Source organism: Diorhabda carinulata, chromosome X (assembly GCF_026250575.1).
Source record: "Diorhabda carinulata isolate Delta chromosome X, icDioCari1.1, whole genome shotgun sequence".
NCBI lineage: Eukaryota > Metazoa > Arthropoda > Insecta > Coleoptera > Chrysomelidae > Diorhabda > Diorhabda carinulata.
The window spans coordinates 15,875,965-15,889,788 of record NC_079472.1 but is presented as its reverse complement, the minus strand read 5'-3'; the positions used below and the strand labels follow the sequence as shown (position 1 = coordinate 15,889,788).

The window sequence follows — 13,824 nt, the reverse complement described above, 5'->3', positions numbered from 1 at the left end:
TTGACGAGGAGACCGTCGAGAAACGCGGTAGCAACACGTAAATCTTTAGAGGGTTCATTGTTATTGGAATTTGAAGGACAAACATGAATAATAAAAAAAAACAAGATATTTAATATTGACAGATGTATTATCAATAGAAACGATTAGCATTACAAAAAAAAACAGGATCACAAATATAATGTATGGAGGTGTCGGCGATTGCGACACGTTGACTGCCGCATCGATCGCATATCGACTTCCGAATACACACACACACACATTAATGTTAACGTACAAAAAATTTTTGATTGATTGACGTGTCCGTTAAAAAGCTTATAAACATTTTAAAAACAATGTTGTATATCAAGATAATTCGAAGCCGATTTAACCCGACCGAAAGAGACAAATAAGAGAACAATCAACGTGGCAGTCATATTCGATTTTAAATAAAAATTAGTTTCTGTTTGTAAGGGGTATAAAAACGAATGACGTGCTTTTGAAATACCATCTTGACACACGAATGTAAGCAACACTTATAAAACTATTTTATCAAATAAACTTAACTGAATTATTATTTTAAAAAATCCATGTTGCTGTAGATACAAAAATGATTTTTTTTTTTCGTTTTTTTTTCTATTATTATGTTCAATAACTTAAGGCGATTTTGATTCCGCAAGGTGATTACAAGTCGATTTTTTAGTATTCGTCTTCGTCACCCACACCTTCTACCTCATCGGGAGGAGCGAATCCTTCCTGTAATACAAATTATATATTAAAACCAGAACATTTTGATTTTTTTCGGAAATTAAATTTGATACCGAGAATATAGCAGTAATATAATCCATTCTTGACGTATGACCAAAGGCCTTGGTACATAAGAAAACCATTCCAAAAAGAAATTTCCAGAAATACTTGTAATTATAAATTCAACGTTGAAAAACTATTCAGACAGTTATATAAAAGATATTCATCCAAATATGATGTTACCTCTTTATTGGGATCAGGAGGATCGAAAGCGGATTTGAAAAAAAGAAGAATTACAGATTCAAGGAAATGAAAGTCCCTTAAGATAAAAATCCACCGTTCTAATAATATCAGAAGACTTTCTTAGTATTGCTGGGTGAAGGAAATGGTAAAACAGAAATCATACCATGACATGGTATATCTAACCAAAACCACAAGGTACACGAAGTGGATCAGGATGATCAAAAGCATATTCAGAAAAAGAAGAAATACAGATTCAAGGGAATGAAGGGCCCTTGAGAGAAAAATCCAACTTTCTAATAATATCAAAAGACTTTCTACCAATCTCAGCTTTTTCCAGGTGGATGTTGAAACCCTTAGATGGATATGAAAACAAAGCAATCAACACCATAGATCCGTAGCTTAAAAATCTAAAATATATGAACATTTAAAAATTGACAGAAGGAAGAAAAACACCTTTGGCAATCTAGTAAAAATTTGGAGGAAATTTGGTAATAATTGAACAGACAAAGAGAAAATGGTAAAATAATATTTTCAAAGACATTTTTTCATATTCGTAAAAGAAAAAAAGATTTGAAAATATCGAATGAATTCCAATTAAGAGATTAATTTTGAATTTTTATATAAAAAGCTATTAATAATAACAATTACACATTAATTCATAATTTTGTAACTTTTTTTTTAAATTTTTTGTCCACGTATATGTCAAAGGAAACGTTTCACAAAATCCCGAAAGTGACTTTTACAAACAATACCAAAAATTACTTCTAATCTCGTCTGTTACCTCATTAGCAAGTATTATATTGGTTCTTATCTCTACAATGTGATAACGGAATGTTGAAATTCAAGAAAAAATATAAAACAAATTGTTTCCGCTTGGTTTGTTGTTTATAATTCGTTACAACATTTTATTTATTCATATACGTCTAAATCGAATCATTTCATTTAAATCACTCACCTCTGTTGCGTATAAAACGTCCAATATTTTTTGGATAATCGGATTCCCATCTTCGCATTCTTGACACATCACCTCGATGTCTCTAAGTTTTCCGAAATAAAAGTCTCTCTCTTTTTCTAGTCCATCGACAGTCAGCTGAAATAAATATCAAAAATATACATATAAATAAACTAGAAATAACCTAGCTTTTAATAAGTTGTAATACTGAGCACACCAATAAACCAACATCTACATCAAGACTATTTGGTCCTTCGAGCCGTATAACAAAGGAAATAATTTATTCTTAAATGGTTTTCTAAAGATAACAAACTATCTAGAAATAACACGAGCTTTCCATAATTTATTACTGACCACATCAATGAACCAACGCCCATAAGACTATTTGGTCCTTTTGGATATTGATTGAACCAAATGGCAAATTTATTTGAATACATAGTAATATTTTCATTAATTATCTGTAAACCAACGCTCATAATTTGACTATTTGGTCCTTCGAGTCGTGTATGAACATATGAAAGTCTCAAAAGCCCATTTTATTCAATGCATAAGATTATTAAGGGCATTAATTAAAGGTAAGTAGAAGGCGATCTAACCATTCTGGGGAATTAATTAGGGGTGACCTAACCTTAAAAAGTTTTTTATCTGATACTTGATTAGAAAAATTCAATTTTAATTTTTTTCCCTTGTAATTTTTTATAAACTTTCATTTTCAAGGAAAAGTCAAATAACCCAATTTGGTATTTTCAAGTAGAAAAATTACAAAGAAATTATTTTTTTTTTCGAAATTGAATTTTGGGCCCAGTTTTGAGGTCCTATGACTCCTCAGTGATGCAGCTTGGTATAGAGGTAAATTGCTCCCAATCGTCACCCCCTTATACGCCTCTGGCCTGTTGGTTCTTACGAGGGACGCTCTGTATAATAATTTGTATAGGGAAAACAATAAAATTTTAATAAATTGAAAATTTTTACCTTAAATTCAGCAATTTGACTCGTTAACTCATCTAACTTTCCAGCATCACCTGCTTGGGATCTATTTATCATCGGTTTCTGTGTATTCGTTGTTGGTCTTACTGCATTCACTTTGGGCACTATAATTTCCGGTACAAAAAAAATACTATAATAATACATAAAAAAAACTTGCGCAGACACTTAAATTATGAATATCCAATCAAAATTTTCTAATATTTAAATGTCCGAGCAAAATTTTTATCAATTACATTAAAATAAGTGCGATTGAATCGATATAATCAAGCATTGAAAACGTGCTGTTATTGAAAATTTAATTTCCGTATCAAAATTTACTATTTTGAGCATTCAAAGTGTTATTGTTTCAACAAGAAAAGGAAAACTCAGAAAAATGGCTCAAATTGAAATAGATAAGCAATGAAAATGAGGAAAAGTTAATATGAAGCATTAGTTCTTGACTGTGGTTCAATTTTTATTTCTCTAATAATAGAATTAAAAACAAATTTCAAATTTATTGTGTATATATATATATATATATATATATATATATATATATATATATATATATATATATATTTGTAAACTGGAATGAAAATATAAAAATAGATTAAACCTATACAAACTAGACACTTTATAGTGGGTACCCACCAACACCATAAACACCTGGATAACCTAATTTCTCTAATTGATAAAGATACAAAGTTACTGGAAGTTTCTTCTTTATACCCTATTGAGCCTTTTCATGTAGTGCCCCTATACAGAAAAGTAAAAAGAACATTACATCCGGAAAAAACTCAATGCCTAATGTTTCTTAGTATCCCATAATTTTTACATACAGCCCCAACTGAAGTCCTACTAGAACAACCTTTGGACCTATTGAGACAATTCTAAGCTACAAGGGCAGCATACAGGCTGAAGATCCTCAACAGACTGGAACAACTGAGCAAATAAGAGTTTGAAGGCACACATCACTGCGGACAGATGATTCTAAGTCCGCAATAATAAATATTGAAGCCTCCTGATACACAGATGGTGAATTACTTGGCCTAAACAGACTTGCTGATGACACCCATGACATGCTCAATCTGCTTAGACATCAGAGCTGTTATAAGACCCATAACATCCAAAATTATGTACTCTAAGTTTGTGCTAGAATCGTAGATGATCCACAAGGTCCGGCTCGTTTAGGTGCCTCGTCTCAGAGCAACGAGACTGATTCATTTGCCAGATTGGGATAAGTAAATCCACCAATGGATCCAAATGTAATTCTTGGCACACATTAATGAGTCTTCTGCCTCTGTTACCAAACAACTACTCCATTTAAACATCACCATCTTTGGTGCATGGAGGAAGAAACTGCAGACTATGTCAGAAGTGAGGGTCTACCATGTTAAGAGATTTTAGTAAAGGTATTTTTGGTAGTTTTAAGTAGAAATGACAAAACCATCAAAAGGCATTAGTATCTGACTTCCAAATAACTCAACTATGAACTGTTTCTTTTTAACACGGTGTACCCAAACATCTTAATAGTAAAATTATAGAATCTAGTTATGGAATAAAGAAAGATAATGAATACATCAACTGCTCGATACTCAAAATATACAACAAACTATTTGAGTTATCTTGTAGCCATTTCAAGTTAGAAAATAAATTTCTTTGGTACGGTTTCATCAGAAAAAATCTCTTTCAAAACTTACTTCTGGATTTGAAAAATGACTGAGAAATTGAGATTCTATTTGGCGGAGGATCTAACTCACTTGAAGCAACTTCAGGTGATGTAGATAATTAGATTTCAAGTTTATCTTTGAAAAGTTGTTTGAAAATCATCATCAACATAAGTAACACACATTAAAGAAAAAATCTAATTCTTAATTTATGAAATTGCAACATATAAATGGACATTTCGAAGTGAATAATAAAAAAAATTAGTTTTCCAAATATATATAATACACAGACTAGAATTCAATTTGGTAAAAAAATAATTGAAGCATTTAAGGCAGGTGTTAGTCACAATTAATTTGCTGCATTGGTTTCTGATTTCTATCAAATATAATTATTATTCTAAAAAAAATTTCTAAAGAACTTGAATCAGAAACCAATTTTCCCAACGTACAAGAAGTATCGAAAACATTCCTCCGATACATCATTGTTAGTTGGGAAAATCAAAAGCCCCTCCCTAATTAAAAAGGGGCCCCAAAACCTACTGGCCCTAATGGCAGGCTTCTGCTTGTTTGTCGGTGACGTCTGTTGCGGTGGGATAACATGCGATGAAGGCGACGCGTTCGGTCGACGTAACATCAGAGAATGCCCTTTAGGAGCGTTGGCTCCTCCTTGGCCGAGTTGTTCACCCCCTCGTGCTCCCAACGCATCGTAATCCGTCCCTTTGTAATTGGCGTCGAAGAATTTCTTGAACCACTGCAGGAACTCGAAATTATCTTGGAATCTACCTTTCACCAGCCTGTCTATGGGGACGATCTACACCAGCAAGTCCCATATATACCAAAATCGTTTTTTTTTGTATATTATTCGAACGTTTTAATGTTTTGTGGAAATTGTGTTGATTGAGGTGTGGACAAGTCATGGCAGGTGCAGCGGAAAAAGAAAATAAAAAAAACAAGAGAATAAGAAGCTTCGATGCACTATTTTAAGATGCATGTAAACATGTATAGAAAAAAACGAAGATCTTTGGACAATCTCATATAAACCAATAACTTTATTTCAATAAGATTTGAAAATATGTTATTAAATCTCTTGGAATGGGTTTCTTCTCATATTTTATGGTGGTGAAGTAGCATTCCAAAGATCTTAGTTTTGAAAAATGTAACCAATAAACGTTCATGTACTAATGAGAATATTAAATTAGGAAATGATGTCAATCGCAAGACAATACGTTTCCAAAAAAACTTCTCCAATTTGTACAAATTCAAATATAATATTAATTCGTAAAAAAAATCGTACAAATTGGTAATTTGCCCAAAAACCAACCCTACAGTGACGGGGTAACAGTAAATTGGAAATGAAGAAGCGAATATGTTATTACAGATTGCCTACAAATAGCATAAGTTTCACCAAATACATTTTTAAGAACAAATTTTAAATATATTCAATGAAAACTTTAATTTGTTATAAATAAAAAATGTAATCGGTTCTTAAAAATATATTAGAAACGTTTTCGAAAGTCACTGTATTGTTCCACACAATAACACTTTGAAAAACAGCAATTTTACTAGATGTTGTACATTTGAACTAATCTAGTAAAACCATTGTATTTCCTAGTATTATTCTATGGTTACCCTGTTTGCTCGGTATATGGGGTTTTGGGGCTGGGGCTACTTGATGTACGTGAGGAGTACTATGGCCGTTACTATTCGCTCCAGAACCAATACCAATACCACCTCTCGCTTCTAAAGCTTCGTATTGACGACCGTCATAATTTGCGTCGAAGAATTTCTTGAACCATTGCAGAAATTCGAAATTGTCTTGAAATCTGCCTTTTATCAATTTATCTACTGGAATTATCTGGAAGGTATCGCAAACGCAAATACGTTTAATTTTTCTTATATATTGATAAAATATCAAAATAGCTAGTATTAGTTAAAACTAATCTCGGAAATAGAGAATAAAGTGTTGTTGACCCCAAACAGAAGAACGGTTCATTATAGAGGTGAGTAAAAAATAAATAAGAGAACATGACAATGAAAAATGACAAAACCACCAATTACGATCAGTCAAATTTAACAGATCAACAAATCAAATTCTGAAATCTGTCATGTTCTTCCATAGAATTCCATAGTGATCTATGAAATAAAAACAGTTTGGAAATTTAGTCAATATTCTTACTGGGACGCCTCATTTGTCTGGAAAACTACTCGCAATATTTTTATAATAAATTTTGAGAGTTTTAGATTATTATGACAGTATTTACAATTTTGTCAAATCTTACATTTATCTGTAAATATAAAAACTTAAATATTCGAATATGTACGAGGGTTGTCTGAAAATATTCCGAAAAAGGCCCAGTTCTAGTGAATACTGTGCGTTAGTCTGATGAGACAGCAATTTTTTCTTTTTTGTAATCTCTTTCTTTAGGTCATCAAGCAATAATATGTAATACACTTCTGTTGTTTTACCATTATGAGATAAAACATAATCCAATTATTATCCCAAAAAACAATCGCTTTACAAGCAGATGAAACTGTATTTAGAACAGGTTCTCCCTTTTCAATCCACCATCTTGACTTTTCGCTTCAAGAATATAATTGTGGAACTGATTTTGCTCGAACCGTGTCATTTACGCTTTGGAAATGTTCATTTGAATGCCCCTTTGATCTAAAGCACAATTCTTCAGTCAGTATATGGCAAATGCTTTCTTTTAATATGCCAATAGCCTCTTCTATCTCTCTAGCCTCCATCCAGCTGTCCTTCAGTACCATTGTCGCAGTTTATGGATCCAAAATTTAGTGTTTTACATTTACATAGACGTTTTTTAAAAAAAACAAATATTAAAGACAGATCGATCCTCAATTTTTTTCAATTTTCATAAAAATCTTGATAACTCACTTATACAATTGTCAAGCAGAAACTAAGCATCCAAAATGGCTAAAGTTTTAGTTAGAATCTCTCAATAGATGCACAAATTATATTGATAACTGCTGACATCCTCAAGTTGTTGAGGTATGAACTTTTTCATACAACCCTCGTAAGTACTATCTTAAAATTACCCATCTCTCACAAAGCCTTTAGGGAGCTAATTAAAGCATTCCATACTTAAATTTCACTCTAATTTTATACAGACAATAGAGACAATTTAAAATGTATAATCCTATATAAAATTAACTCGATTGGTTTTAAAAGAGACAAAAGAGACTAAAATTTTATTTTTACCTTATCAACGGACATTTTCTTGAAACTGGCCTGAAGTATTTTGAAATTTTGTATATACTCATGTTCCAAATTGGTTCGAAATTTCACCCTTTTCAGTAATACAGATCCGGGGAAAAGCATATCCATAAATTGACAATAAGCGGCACCTGTGCATAATTCCTCTATTTTTCCAAAACTGCTCTGTAGACATTCGTTCACCCATGCTAGCATATCATGTCGGGACAGATTATCTGACGTTACATTAGTTGAATATACGTTCACCGCCATTTCTGTAAAAGATATCACTTTCTCATCAAACATTATTATAAATACAATTCCAATCTCCTCAAAAAATCTATTTTATCGGAAAATTGCATTTTAATGTATGATCCCAAATAACAGCTAAAAATCTCAAATACACCGTATTCAACCAAAATTCCAAATTACACACCACCCAAAAACAACAACCCCAAATCCCCAAACAAATACAACCTCGCCCCTCCTCTCAATTACCCTCTTTTAGAGGTTTTTGATTGGGGCTTTAAGGTGATTAATTATTGAGAGTTGAGAACACTGACTAATACAACATTGCTTTTCCAATCTTTAATCACCATTTATGAAGCATGTTTATTTAGACACAAAATAAACTAGACTATCAGCAAAAAATTTCTCATTTGATTGATATTTCTTTCCTTGAAGCCTTTTTAATATCTGAAAACATCCCATACTCGCTATGGGCCAAATCTGAAGAATACGTTGGGTGCACAAGCAACTCAAAGTAAAATTTAAATGGATTTCAACAACGGTTTTCATCAACTTAAGGCACTGTACGTTGATTTTTTCTCTTCTGCATATGGATTTTTTTCTTAATGATTTGAGACCAATAATTTAAAGTGTAATTGTTTGCCCTTTTTCCAACTAGTCGATGAACAATAAGCCAGCCAGGTATATCACAAAAAAAGAGACAACCTCCACTGAGATGACTGCCATTTATATATCAACACATACAACATTCTTTTTTCTTTACCCAAACAGTTAAAAACAAAGATCTGAATCATCAGCTTATTGTTTTATATGACCTCAAAATAAACTTGTCTATCAGCAAAAATTCCTCATTTGATTGATTTTCATTTCCTTGAATGAATGAATTTTTTTCTTCTAGATATGGAGTTATACCGTTATGATTTCAGTCCAATAATAGTATATTGCAATTTTTTATCCCAAGTCCACATAGCTGAACATCACTATACCAATAGTCACTATTACACTGTCTTACCCGCGTTTCTATAACCAAGTTATCGTCTGAATAAGTGTTCAGTATGAATATCAGCTACAGCTCCAGAAGGTTCCAACTTAGATGAGCATTATGCCAAATTCAATTCAGTTCAGTTCAATCCACTTAGATGATTGGCATTTATATATCAACACCCAAACAAAGATGTCATTCATAATTTTGTTATGGTTTTTGTCTACATATCTTTATTATCTCTACTATCCGTCATTCTATTAGGATTCTATGAAATTTTTTGTTAATTAACATGACGTTTTGGTAGTTGGGCATACTGTGTCCTTGTATGGCCACATTTAAACTCTACCTACTAGTCAATATAGTCGATTTTCCAAAAGACGAATCACCACAAAGCCTTTACCTCAACGAAATTGTTTTAAGTGAAAAATATGCTTAATCAATACATAAATTCAGATATTGTTCACTTTGAAAAATTTCAAAAGACCATTAAAGGGAATGAGTTCAAAAATTGACATCTGCCATTCAGTAAGCAATGGTATGGTTTTAATACTCCAATAAAAACTTGTATTCACAATAAAACTGATATTCATACCTTCACAAATTTATACTTATATCTACCCTTCACTGAACTTCTCAAAAAATGGATGTAAATCTGTCAAATAAACAATTTTTTTAAGCTTAATTAAACTTAATTAAATGAGTCAGTTATTGTAAAATACATATTTATCTCGATAAATCAGAAAATATATATCAGTTATCTACTATTGGTAATTCAATTTTTATTGATACTAAATTATAATTGATTATTACTAATATTTATTTATATGATGTTAAATATTCTCTATATTATTTAAACAGAAACATTCTCCTAACCTAAACCTTATTATTCTATGAAATCAAATTTTAATACGACGAATATTAAAAACGATAAAATGAATGTATGTCTACAAATTATGTTATTTACTCAAAAATTCAAAATATGGCACTCACGTAAACTAGGTCTGGGTGTGGTATTTTCAAATTTTTTTAATCTAACTGTATATTTCAACTCTTAGAAGAAACAAAATGTTGATTTATTAGTTGGAATTAAATGTTTTTGATCGAAAGAATAGATTCATACAATACCGGTTTTTCCAAAGATGTCCCGTTATCAAAAAATGTACATACGATAAACCAACGCGTTGTTTCTATAAATAAATCATATTTTTTTGTTATTCGGTATATAACCGGTGAAATATAAATTATAATGTATAACAAATCACTCACGATTTTATTGTGAAATAAAGTTCATTTAAGGAAACGAAACTACCTGACCGAATTCTTTTATAAAATTCGAGGTGTCACTATTTGCCGAAAATGTCACTGATATTTGTTGCCGTTTCAATGAATACTAAAAGTTAAACGATAATACCGCTTGCTATAAAATATTTATTTCAATAAAAAGTTCGTTTAGTTACCTGATAAATGAATTCCAAATGCCTAAATTCGATATTTTACTAACAAATTAAAACTCTGATAAATTTCTCTGGCCTCACGGCCATTCAATTTTGCTCTACCAATTTAACAAGAAAGCATCATACAGACAAAAAAGTCACCAAATCGTTCACTCATCCAAAGCCACCTTAATATATCCAAACGTAGATTATTAAATTAATTATAACTAAATAAAATATTTTATTGCTGTATTAATTCATATTAAATAATACTATATATTAAATCTCATGTATTAAGAATATAGTTTTTCATTCTTTTATGAAAAATTGTGAATAGTAGTTAAAACTGGGAATATTCCAAGTTCTATGTGAACATAGCTTAATCAATTTTTGATGCCAGCTTTTCGTATTGGTTAATATGTCAAATTTCTTGGCGGCATGTTTGGCGCTTAATTTTTGATGCTATTTTGCAGGTTATGTTATTAATTTCAATATTTTTTAAATAAAATTATCGAATTAGAAAAATATGAATGTTTCTCTGTAAGTTACGTTATTATCAATATAATTTTGAAACTAAAATTCTTTATTATACTTTTGATTTAGATCAAATAATCGTTTTAACAACTCACAAATTTTGGAAAGAAGTTTAACGATAAATAAAATTAAACGGTCTATGAAACAAGAGGTTATATGGGGAACTTTGAATTTCGCCATACTATCTATTATTTTATACGATTTGTAAGTACTATACACCTAGAATTTATAAGAACGTTTAAAAATATATTTTTAGAAATGAATCTTGCCCTTCAAATGCGAGTTACTTTCGTTATGGTGAATATATACTTGTAATATGCTTAACGATTAATTTATTTTACTATCTTATAAAAATAATAAAAGTATCTTTAACATATCCAGAACCCTTGATAATTAATGAAGCACAAAAGAAATTATTAGGTGTTAAGGACTCCGGTGAGTAAATTCAATTTGAAAATTAGCGTAAATTTAATTATATTTTTTTGTAGACCCTAATTATAAAGTAATTCAAACCCCGGTTAAAAATGGTACCCCTCAAAACAGTAGCACTCCATTTAATATTACCCTAAGTAGAAATATTTCTCAATACGAAAACGATAGTAAGTAATCAACTTTAATGATTTAAATTATATTGAAGTAAATTATTATTTTCGAGGTTTGAATTATTCAATGTCTTCCCCATCATGGACCTACATAAAAGGTACTTCCGACTTAAATTCTAGTAAATTTTCACCTAAACGATCCCCAGTAACACAGCAGACTCCCGTTAAATCTTCATTTAGAGATGTTTCGTCAATGGAATTAATTGAAGATGAAGATTCTTTGAACAAATATTTAAAAGAACATGAAGAAAATGAGAAAGCTAATAAATTGACTAGCAAACAAGAACATTCATCAAATTTACTGAGTTCATTTTGGAGTCATCCAGTAACACAAACTGCAAAAGATGTATCTGAATTTCTCAAAAAATGCCAGTATCAACTATCAACTCAATCTCCTAGTAAATAAACTTTTATAATTGTTTTTATTTCTCATTATCCTCAATTAAATTCTAGATAAGATATCCGGTAGTCCTAATTTAAAAAGCGATGATAAATCTTCTAGTCCAGCTCAAGTTTCTGCTCTTGAGGTTTGGACTCGTATTAACGTTGATAGTGTAGCTCTAACACAGTGGAATGAAAATATAAGAAAAGTGAGTACTTAATAATCACAATTATTTTTGTACAACGATATTTTTTTAGTGGATTTCTCAAACGATTTTAGAACGTTTAGTAACAGAATTTGACAGAGTTACAGCTGCTTTAGACAAACACGGTTTGTCCGATGTAAAAATTGGAGCCGTTGGACTAGATCGCTTAAGAAAAACGGCACAAACTGCTTCGGTAGCACAATTTATACCATCTTTACCTGCCTTGATACCATTTTTGGAGGTCACTAGTAATCAAGAATATCTAGAGAGAAGAATAAGAGATTTAACTAAAGGAGGTTGTATGAGCGAGTTCAAATGGAATAGTGGAGGAAGGTATGGTGGTAAAGAATGGGATGAATCCTTACCAACAGATTGTGCAGTAAGTTTTTTATCAAAAAATCTATTGTTTTCCATTATTTCTTGCTGCTCTATTAATCTCCATTTAAATGATTTCCATTTAAGAAAATTCCCGTTCTGATAGTATATTATATACATTTAGTTTTATTGTTTTAATTTTTCTTATTTATCATAGGTCATAATGCACCTTTTGGCATCTTATTTGGATACTCAACTTATGCCTCTACCGAATATGCCTGATACAAAAGCCTTTAGTGGACACCATTATTTGAAAATTACAGATAAAGTACCCGTTTTAACAGGAAATAGTTTATTTATACAGGAAGTTAGTGAAAAACCGCCTCATTATAGAGTAGTTGTAGCCGGAAAGACTTACGAAATGGTTAAAGTGAGTATAATAATATGAATACCTAGGGGGTGAATTTAAATACACGATTTTTATTAATTTATTTATACACCAACACTCAATACACTGAACTATTCACTATAATTTAATAATTTAAATAATAATAAAATAATTTAATTTGTCTTTTCAGAAATAGTATATATAAAACATTGATACGACAATAATGTATTTATGGAAAAATATTAATTTTACATACCTTGAATTGAAATTTTTAATCTTTGGGAATTTTTAGGGTTACAACAATTTGTTCCATAGCATATTATTTTTTATTTATCACGTAAACAAAATGGAACACGGAATGCTGGGAAGAGTTAACTTGGGAAGAGCTGGCGTTAATATCCTGTGGGTTATCGACCAATAAAAATGACTTTTTTATAGATAAATATGATGTATTAATAATTAATTAAACTGTCAAAAAATGAAATTAAATTGTCATATTCAATTAAATAATTAGGACGCAACGTCAGTTTTGTTGATGTTTTTACATTATTAAGGATCTCGTAATTATTTTTTTAAGAAATAAATACTTTTTACTGAAATTTTCTTGCTTCTTGATACATTAACTTATCCAAGAAACCAAACGATAATACCTAATCATGATAATTTGATATACCCCGTACAATATGTCCCCTCCGTATGTGCCGCATGTATCATGATAAAGAGATAAGTTACTATATGGGAGCATACCAAACATGCAGTATTGCCAAATGCAGTTTTTTCCCCAGTTTTAAAGAGACGGTTGAATTAGTGTTGCTAAACATAATTTTTCAATAGATTTAATTTTTCTCTATCTCACGAACTACAATATGGGAACATATCAAGCGTACAATATTGCCAAACGTAGTTTTTTTTCCAAATTTCAAGATATTGATGAATTGCGGGAAGGTGTTATCAAGACTAGTATTA

At 30.7% G+C, this 13,824-nt stretch overlaps 2 protein-coding genes across 6 annotated transcripts; one reads left to right on the top strand and one right to left on the bottom strand.

Moving 5' to 3' along the window:
• Positions 1–108: 108 nt before the first annotated feature.
• Positions 109–10,589, bottom strand: LOC130901913 (microtubule-associated protein RP/EB family member 1). Of its 5 annotated transcripts, none has more exons than XM_057813601.1 (6): positions 10,457–10,589; positions 7,772–8,040; positions 6,181–6,406; positions 2,891–3,009; positions 1,922–2,056; positions 109–732 (listed from the first exon to the last, which is right to left on the bottom strand). In XM_057813601.1, the coding sequence occupies exons 2-6, from the start codon at positions 8,036–8,038 to the stop codon at positions 676–678; spliced, it is 804 nt and encodes a 267-aa protein (XP_057669584.1). In that variant the 5' UTR covers positions 8,039–8,040; positions 10,457–10,589; the 3' UTR covers positions 109–675. The 5 variants fall into 5 exon arrangements, with proteins under 5 accessions (XP_057669584.1, XP_057669581.1, XP_057669583.1 ...); XM_057813598.1 differs by lacking the exon at positions 6,181–6,406 and adding an exon at positions 5,092–5,362; XM_057813600.1 differs by lacking the exon at positions 10,457–10,589 and adding an exon at positions 10,266–10,428.
• A 249-nt stretch (positions 10,590–10,838) lies between these two features.
• LOC130901907 (transmembrane protein 209) lies at positions 10,839–13,347 on the top strand. The gene is made up of 9 exons (XM_057813584.1): positions 10,839–10,972; positions 11,036–11,170; positions 11,223–11,401; positions 11,455–11,565; positions 11,622–11,966; positions 12,022–12,158; positions 12,208–12,534; positions 12,688–12,900; positions 13,151–13,347. The coding sequence occupies exons 1-9, from the start codon at positions 10,959–10,961 to the stop codon at positions 13,277–13,279; spliced, it is 1,590 nt and encodes a 529-aa protein (XP_057669567.1). The 5' UTR covers positions 10,839–10,958; the 3' UTR covers positions 13,280–13,347.
• The last annotated feature ends 477 nt before the right edge of the window (positions 13,348–13,824 follow it).